Source organism: Scomber japonicus, chromosome 24, assembly GCF_027409825.1.
Source record: "Scomber japonicus isolate fScoJap1 chromosome 24, fScoJap1.pri, whole genome shotgun sequence".
Classification (NCBI taxonomy): Eukaryota; Metazoa; Chordata; class Actinopteri; order Scombriformes; family Scombridae; genus Scomber; species Scomber japonicus.
This window is the reverse complement of record NC_070601.1, coordinates 96,913-106,912: the sequence shown is the minus strand read 5'-3', so window position 1 is coordinate 106,912 and position 10,000 is coordinate 96,913. Positions and strand designations below refer to the sequence as shown.

The window sequence follows — 10,000 nt, the reverse complement described above, 5'->3', positions numbered from 1 at the left end:
CCACTGAAATGAAGTCAATGGAGAAGTAACTTAGAGCTGCATTCTATCAAAAGGCCACCAGGGGGCGACCGTCTCTATACAAGTCAATGGAGAAGTAACTTAGAGCTGCATTCTATCAAAAGGCCACCAGGGGGCGACCGTCTCTATACAAGTCAATGGAGAAGTAACTTAGAGCTGCATTCTATCAAAAGGCCACCAGGGGGCGACCGTCTCTATACAAGTCAATGGAGAAGTAACTTAGAGCTGCATTCTATCAAAAGGCCACCAGGGGGCGACCGTCTCTATACAAGTCAATGGAGAAGTAACTTAGAGCTGCATTCTATCAAAAGGCCACCAGGGGGCGACCGTCTCTATACAAGTCAATGGAGAAGTAACTCAGACCTGCATTCTACCAAAAGGCCACCAGGGGGCGACCGTCTCTATACAAGTCAATGGAGAAGTAACTTAGAGCTGCATTCTATCAAAAGGCCACCAGGGGGCGACCGTCTCTATACAAGTCAATGGAGAAGTAACTTAGAGCTGCATTCTATCAAAAGGCCACCAGGGGGCGACCCCGGTTCGACTCCCGCACCGAGCGTCTTATCCTGCATGTCACCCCCCCCCACCTCCTGTTTCCTGTCTCTCTCTACTAACCTGCCTCTCTTTAGAGAGACAGAGAGACAGACAGGTAGAGACAGACAGACAGGTACCAGAGTCAGGTTAGAGACAGACAGACAGGTAGAGAGACAGACAGGTTAGAGACAGACAGGTAGAGACAGACAGACAGGTAGAGACAGACAGACAGGTAGAGAGACAGACAGGTAGAGAGACAGACAGACAGGTAGAGAGACAGACAGACAGGTAGAGACAGACAGGTGCCTACCAGAGTCAGGTGGACGATGACATCATAGAAGAGCCACAGCAGCGTCCATCGGTCCTCCACAGAGCTCCGCCTCCCAAACCTGGCCTCCAATAGGAACGCTGCTAGCACCTGGATGCTACATGCTAACAGGGACAACACAGAGACCTGGGACAGACCAGGACCAGGACCAGGACCAAGACCAGGACCAGGACCAGGACCAGGAGGTGCTGCAGAGTCCATCAGGATAGTAGTACTCAGCAGTACTCAGTAGTACTCAGTAGAACTCAGCAGTACTCAGTAGTACTCAGCAGTACTCAGCAGTACTCAGTAGTACTCAGCAGTACTCAGCAGTACTCAGCAGTACTCAGTAGTACTCAGTAGTACTCAGCAGTACTCTGTAGTACTCAGTAGTACTCAGCAGTACTCTGCAGTACTCAGTAGTACTCAGTAGTACTCTGCAGTAGTCAGTAGTACTCAGTAGTACTCAGCAGTACTCAGTAGTACTCTGCAGTAGTCAGTAGTACTCAGTAGTACTCTGCAGTACTCAGTAGTACTCAGCAGTACTCAGTAGTACTCTGCAGTAGTCAGCAGTACTCTGTAGTACTCAGTAGTACTCTGCAGTAGTCAGTAGTACTCTGCAGTAGTCAGTAGTACTCTGCAGTAGTCAGTAGTACTCTGTAGTACTCTGCAGTAGTCAGTAGTACTCAGCAGTACTCAGTAGTACTCGGCAGTAGAGGCTTCTGAGTGAAGGTGGACTGATGTTTCCGGCTCCACCCCGTAGATCTCTATTGGCTGCCTTACTTCAAAGCCCCGCCCCCCAACTCTCATTGGCTGCCTTACTTCAAAGTCCCGCCCCCAAACTCTCATTGGCTGCCTTACTTCAAAGGCCCGCCCCCCAACTCTCATTGGCTGCCTTACTTCAAAGTCCCGCCCCCAAACTCTCATTGGCTGCCTTACTTCAAAGTCCCGCCCCCAAACTCTCATTGGCTGCCTTACTTCAAAGGCCCGCCCCCAAACTCTCATTGGCTGAAGTTGAGAACACCCCTCAGAGGTCAGAGGTCACCTCTCTCAGCAGAAACCCTCCAAACCAGAGGAGAGTCTTCATGTCTCCATCAACCCTCTGTTATACATATATATACTTATATATATATATACATATAACCCTAACCCTATATAAATATATAAATATATATAACTATATATAACTATATATAACTGTGTACTCTAACCCTGTCACAGGGTCTGTCTCCGTGGAAGTGGAACAGCTGATTTAAATTATTCAGATGAGTGAGTGAATACTGTTGGTGATATAGTGAATATATATATGTGTATGTATGTGTATATATAAATATATAAATATATAAATATATAAATACATACATGTGTATATATTTATATATTTATATACAGTACAGACCAAAAGTTTGGACACAGCTTCTCATTCAAAGAGTTTTCTTTATTTTCACACTGAAGCATCAAAACTATGACACACTCACACACACACACACACAGACACACACACACACACACACACACACACACACACACACACACACACACAGAGACACACACACACACACACACACACACACACACACACACACACACACACACTCTGCATTCTCCTGATGAGCTTCAAGAGGTAGTCACCTGAACTGGTCTCCACTTCACAGGGTCAGGTTTAATAAGTGGGTTAGGGTCAGGGTCAGGTTTAATAAGTGGGTTAGGGTCAGTCAGTCCGAAAAACTGGGAAAACTTTTAAAGTGTCCCCAAGTGCAGTCGCAAAAACCAGAACCTGGCTCACATGAGGACCGCCCCGGGAGGAGCGCCCCAGGAAAGGAAGACCACGAGTCACCTCTGCTGCGGAGGAGTCACCAGCCTCAGAGATCTCAGGTTAACAGCAGCTCAGATTAGAGACCAGGTCTATGCCACACAGAGTTCTAGCAGCAGACTGTGAATCAGGCCTTCATGGTAGAATAGCTGCTAGGAAACCACTGAACCACTGCTAGGCAACAAGCAGCTAGGAAACCACTGAACCACTGCTAGGCAACAAGCAGCTAGGAAACCACTGCTAGGAAACCACTGCTAAGGACAGGCAACAAGCAGCTAGGAAACCACTGCTAGGAAACCACTGCTAAGGACAGGCAACAAGCTGCTAGGAAACCACTGAACCACTGCTAGGCAACAAGCAGCTAGGAAACCACTGCTAAGGACAGGCAACAAGCTGCTAGGAAACCACTGCTAGGAAACCACTGCTAGGAAACCACTGCTAAGGACAGGCAACAAGCAGCTAGGAAACCACTGCTAGGAAACCACTGCTAACTGCAGGAGGAGGGTTAAGGTTAATACCACTGTATTATGTACACTTGCCCATCAAGTTACTGTGGAGGCAATAAGGTTCCTGAACAACAGTTCAGCTAGAAGGAGGAAATATAATAATTGTTTTGTTATTATTGTATTTTTATTTATTAATGTTATTTATTATGAGCTGAGGGTTAGGGTTAGGGTGCCAGGGGCAAACTGTAAAGGCATGGGCAGCATGTCATGCCTTACACTCAGGGAGGCTGTGGAGTTTAAACCATGCTCAGTTGGCACTAAGCTGTCTCTTTTGGACCATTCTGTGAACCACAGAGATGGTTCTGTGTGAAGATCCCAGATGATCAGCAGTCTCTGAATTACTGTGGCATGTTCAAAGTCACTTAAACTCCTTTATTCTCTATTCTGATGCTGTTTTTAACTTCATAGTTCAAAGAATTAACATTTATTCAGTTGACTTTATCTAGTGACTGCCCGAGAAGGGGCGGTCACCCTGTGCCCACCCTTCAAAGGGCCCCTTGAAGGCCCACCTTGTTGTTTTTGGACCCTGCATGCTTGTCATAAATGCTGGTTATCTGTTTGTTATTATTACACTGTCTGTTATTGTATCCCAGACCACCAAGTCTGTTGGTACAGAGTGCTTGGCTGGATATTGTATTAACACCAGCCTTGCACATTTGTAGTTTCTTATGTGTGGATTGATTAGTAGCTTGTCTGTGTATGGTCAGGATTGATTAGTAGCTTGTCTGTGTATGGTCAGAAGCAGAGCTGCAGGCCTCACTAATTAATGAGCCATTAGCTCAGCAGCCAATCAGAGCTCTGTATGAGTGAGGAGCATGAAGAGGTGAAGAGTTCACCTGCAGAGACTGGCCTGCATGAGAACATGTTCCTGAGACTTGGACAGAGACTGGCCTGCATGAGAACATGTTCCTGAGACTTGGACAGAGACTCGCCTGCATGAGAACATGTTCCTGAGACTTGGACAGAGACTGGCCTGCATGAGAACATGTTCCTGAGACTTGGACAGAGACTGGCCTGCATGAGAACATGTTCCTGAGACTTGGACAGAGACTGGCCTGCATGAGAACATGTTCCTGAGACTTGGACAGAGACTGGCCTGCATGAGAACATGTTCCTGAGACTTGGACAGAGACTGGCCTGCATGAGAACATGTTCCTGAGACTTGGACAGAGACTGGCCTGCATGAGAACATGTTCCTGAGACTTGGACAGAGACTGGCCTGCATGAGAACATGTTCCTGAGACTTGGACAGAGACTGGCCTGCATGAGAACATGTTCCTGAGACTTGGACAGAGACTCGCCTGCATGAGAACATGTTCCTGAGACTTGGACAGAGACTGGCCTGCATGAGAACATGTTCCTGAGACTTGGACAGAGACTGGCCTGCATGAGAACATGTTCCTGAGACTTGGACAGAGACTGGCCTGCATGAGAACATGTTCCTGACACTTGGACAGAGACTGGCCTGCATGAGAACATGTTCCTGAGACTTGGACAGAGACTGGCCTGCATGAGAACATGTTCCTGAGACTTGGACAGAGACTCGCCTGCATGAGAACATGTTCCTGAGACTTGGACAGAGACTGGCCTGCATGAGAACATGTTCCTGAGACTTGGACAGAGACTGGCCTGCATGAGAACATGTTCCTGAGACTTGGACAGAGACTGGCCTGCATGAGAACATGTTCCTGAGACTTGGACAGAGACTGGCCTGCATGAGAACATGTTCCTGAGACTTGGACAGAGACTCGCCTGCATGAGAACATGTTCCTGAGACTTGGACAGAGACTGGCCTGCATGAGAACATGTTCCTGAGACTTGGACAGAGACTCGCCTGCATGAGAACATGTTCCTGAGACTTGGACAGAGACTGGCCTGCATGAGAACATGTTCCTGAGACTTGGACAGAGACTGGCCTGCATGAGAACATGTTCCTGAGACTTGGACAGAGACTCGCCTGCATGAGAACATGTTCCTGAGACTTGGACAGAGACTGGCCTGCATGAGAACATGTTCCTGAGACTTGGACAGAGACTCGCCTGCATGAGAACATGTTCCTGAGACTTGGACAGAGACTGGCCTGCATGAGAACATGTTCCTGAGACTTGGACAGAGACTGGCCTGCATGAGAACATGTTCCTGAGACTTGGACAGAGACTGGCCTGCATGAGAACATGTTCCTGACACTTGGACAGAGACTGGCCTGCATGAGAACATGTTCCTGAGACTTGGACAGAGACTGGCCTGCATGAGAACATGTTCCTGAGACTTGGACAGAGACTGGCCTGCATGAGAACATGTTCCTGAGACTTGGACAGAGACTCGCCTGCATGAGAACATGTTCCTGAGACTTGGACAGAGACTGGCCTGCATGAGAACATGTTCCTGAGACTTGGACAGAGACTGGCCTGCATGAGAACATGTTCCTGAGACTTGGACAGAGACTGGCCTGCATGAGAACATGTTCCTGAGACTTGGACAGAGACTGGCCTGCATGAGAACATGTTCCTGAGACTTGGACAGAGACTGGCCTGCATGAGAACATGTTCCTGAGACTTGGACAGAGACTGGCCTGCATGAGAACATGTTCCTGAGACTTGGACAGAGACTGGCCTGCATGAGAACATGTTCCTGAGACTTGGACAGAGACTCGCCTGCATGAGAACATGTTCCTGAGACTTGGACAGAGACTGGCCTGCATGAGAACATGTTCCTGAGACTTGGACAGAGACTCGCCTGCATGAGAACATGTTCCTGAGACTTGGACAGAGACTGGCCTGCATGAGAACATGTTCCTGAGACTTGGACAGAGACTGGCCTGCATGAGAACATGTTCCTGAGACTTGGACAGAGACTGGCCTGCATGAGAACATGTTCCTGAGACTTGGACAGAGACTGGCCTGCATGAGAACATGTTCCTGAGACTTGGACAGAGACTGGCCTGCATGAGAACATGTTCCTGAGACTTGGACAGAGACTCGCCTGCATGAGAACATGTTCCTGAGACTTGGACAGAGACTCGCCTGCATGAGAACATGTTCCTGAGACTTGGACAGAGACTCGCCTGCATGAGAACATGTTCCTGAGACTTGGACAGAGACTGGCCTGCATGAGAACATGTTCCTGAGACTTGGACAGAGACTGGCCTGCATGAGAACATGTTCCTGAGACTTGGACAGAGACTGGCCTGCATGAGAACATGTTCCTGAGACTTGGACAGAGACTCGCCTGCATGAGAACATGTTCCTGAGACTTGGACAGAGACTGGCCTGCATGAGAACATGTTCCTGAGACTTGGACAGAGACTCGCCTGCATGAGAACATGTTCCTGAGACTTGGACAGAGACTGGCCTGCATGAGAACATGTTCCTGAGACTTGGACAGAGACTGGCCTGCATGAGAACATGTTCCTGAGACTTGGACAGAGACTGGCCTGCATGAGAACATGTTCCTGAGACTTGGACAGAGACTGGCCTGCATGAGAACATGTTCCTGAGACTTGGACAGAGACTCGCCTGCATGAGAACATGTTCCTGAGACTTGGACAGAGACTCGCCTGCATGAGAACATGTTCCTGAGACTTGGACAGAGACTGGCCTGCATGAGAACATGTTCCTGAGACTTGGACAGAGACTCGCCTGCATGAGAACATGACATAAAGATAAATGCTACGGGTATTTCAGGCTAAACAGGCTAAATACTGACAACTGTCCTTCTTAACGTTACCCTACATCCACACTATTAGTTTTAAAAGTTTATCTACTTACCTAACCCTAACCCTAACCTCCTGCCCACAGTACCACGGTGTTTTAGCACTGGAAACGGAGGTCATTACAAACACTGCTGACGCTGATGTAGTTTTAAAACTCCGGGGTTGTGCTTCACTAACTGATGTGGACGGACAGAAACACACACTTTCAGAGACAATGCAAATGTGATTAGAAAATTGTAAATGCAAAAGGTAACAGGGGTTTTCGCGGGATCTTAAAAAAAGAAAGTCTAAAATTGTAAAATCTAAATTTCAGGTCTTAAAAAGTCCTAAATACACTGATGTCATCAGATGCAGACGGACCACTGGAAGCTAATGATGGTAAGTAATCAGATGCAGACGGACCACTGGAAGCTAATGATGGTAAGTAATCAGATGCAGACAGACCACTGGAAGCTAATGATGGTAAGTAATCAGACGCAGACGGACCACTGGAAGCTAATGATGGTAAGTAATCAGATGCAGACGGACCACTGGAAGCTAATGATGGTAAGTAATCAGATGCAGACGGACCACTGGAAGCTAATGATGGTAAGTAATCAGATGCAGACGGACCACTGGAAGCTAATGATGGTAAGTAATCAGATGCAGACGGACCACTGGAAGCTAATGATGGTAAGTAATCAGATGCAGACGGACCACTGGAAGCTAATGATGGTAAGTAATCAGATGCAGACGGACCACTGGAAGCTAATGATGGTAAGTAATCAGATGCAGACGGACCACTGGAAGCTAATGATGGTAAGTAATCAGATGCAGACGGACCACTGGAAGCTAATGATGGTAAGTAATCAGATGCAGACGGACCACTGGAAGCTAATGATGGTAAGTAATCAGATGCAGACGGACCACTGGAAGCTAATGATGGTAAGTAATATATGTGATCATATTTAGACAAGAAATTACATATTAGTGCATTCAAGATTAAGTTTTGAAATGTTTATATTCAGAAATCCATGTTAGAGGGCTCAGAGCTCAACTTGCAGTTTTTAATTTAGAGGTTAATAAAGAGGTTATCTTGATTTATCTTGGGGGGGGGGGGGGGGGGTTTAAGCATGGAGAAGCAGCCTAAGTCTCCAGAGTATTTTCTAATGTTTATTGGGCAAGAAAAGGTTGCCTTCCTAAACAATGAGTGTGAGTGGTGCTTAGTGCAGATTGTTCAGTACTAATAATGCTCTCTATCTCTATCAGATGGAGATCAGCAGCACCTGTCCACCACAAGCTCACCTGTCGAGAGACGAAAGAAGACTGCTAAAAGAAGTCATGGTGATAATGCTGGAAGTGAAAGTGATGTGGGTAAGTCCATTACCAACACAAGAAATGTTCTCAGTGTGAGTTCACTACTGTTTCACTGTGTGAGTGTCATCCTTCCTAGATGATATACATGGACATTTTAGTGCTTTCACTTACTAAAATATATTTTTTCATAGATGAAGAAGAGCATCAACAGACTTTAATACTTACACTTTACTAAAACATTTTTTTCTCAGATGGAGAGGAGCGACACTCGATCACAGGAAAACCCCCTGTTGAGAGGCAAAAGAAGAGTGCAACTACTAAAAGTGATGACTATGATGCTGATGAGGAGCGTGAACACGATGTGGGTAAGTCCAGATGTAGTCAACACCTCAGTCAGTCTGTATTCTGTACACAGTTGCAGATATCAGTCCTTTCACACTACTAAAACTTATTTCTTTATAGGAGAAGAGCAACAGCAGACCACCAGAAGACCTCCAGCAAAGAGGCAAAAGACTACAAAGTATGATGATGATGATGATGATGACTGGAGTGATGAGAGGGGTAAGTCTAGACATTAAGAAAACTCCACTGTTAACAGGTGTTCAGCCTGGTAACTGATATTCTGTCCTGGGCAACAGATACATTGCACTGATTCTTGAGAAATGGGATAATGTTTAATGTTTAAATGTTTAATAATAGTTAATGTTTTCAACACAATTATTACTTTCAATTTCATTTCATTATTATATCTGTGGCATGTACTGTCTTCCCACTGCATCTAAAAGGGGTTCAATCATTAATGTGCAAAAACATGGAATAAAATTGTTTTTTTTAATTATTAAAAAGGTCTTGTTTGGTTAAAAGAAACATTTTATCATACCTAATATTGGATCAAAGTTGTTTTTAAAATAACACATGCATATATTGCACTGTTTCCAAGTTGTGTCTTAAGTGTGTTGGTAGGTTGTATCAAAGCATAGCTCAGTAGCCTAGTACATGCTAGATGCATACATGTAGTATTATTTGGCTTACATATGGTTTTATTGTCCCACTTCTCAAGAATCAGTGACTTACTTACATTATTGTATTAGTCTCTTTACATTTCCTAATCATGTGGGCTCAAAATGACACTAGTACAATCCTTTTTAATAACACATTCTGTGTTTTTAGAACTTGCCTCATTCACAACTTCAGCCATCATTGTTATTGGCTGGAACATTTTACTCACTACAGAAATAAATGATTAGAGGTTCAGTAGATTGGGTCACAAGACTAAAACCGTAGTGCCTACTGGTTTCACTTTAAATCTAAAATGCATAGAATAAGACGATGCTTTGCAATTCAATTAAAAGATTATAACAGACTTGCATTTCATTTACCTTTTGCTTTCAAACTAATTATTATAATATATTACTAGATTGATGCTTCAGATGTTTCCTCCTGTCTGAGGCTCATGTTCTGATGCCATGTTGTCTGTGAAATGACATCTACTGTAGTACTGTGGTCCCATTTCCACCGGCCACATGGCAAATCTACTGAGTGTTACAATAAAGAAGTATCCACAAAATCTCAGACTTGAAATAAACAGAAGAATAATATGTTCCAAAGCAGAGACTACTGTTTCACTGCTTTGATGTTTCCTTGTCAGATGGAAAGGAGCAGCCCATGAACTTTGCACCCCGTACTAAGAGGCAAAAAAAGACCTCAACTAAACAAAAACATGACGAACATTCAGGTGATGCTACTGCCTTGTTTATAGCGGTTATGTGGTTTAGTGCTGAATTAGAAATGACCACTGCAACGGTTTGTTACTT

The 10,000-nt window shown here is 45.3% G+C and overlaps 1 protein-coding gene across 1 annotated transcript in view; it reads right to left on the bottom strand.

The window, feature by feature from the left end:
* Window positions 1-1,477, bottom strand: part of ebpl (EBP like) — a 4,734-nt gene extending 3,257 nt beyond the window's left edge. Inside the window, exon 1 of the mRNA XM_053314528.1 lies at window positions 863-1,477. Coding sequence (XP_053170503.1) covers window positions 863-1,081 — 219 coding nt within the window. The 5' untranslated portion in view covers window positions 1,082-1,477. The remainder of the gene's footprint in view (window positions 1-862) is intronic.
* Window positions 1,478-10,000: the final 8,523 nt, after the last annotated feature.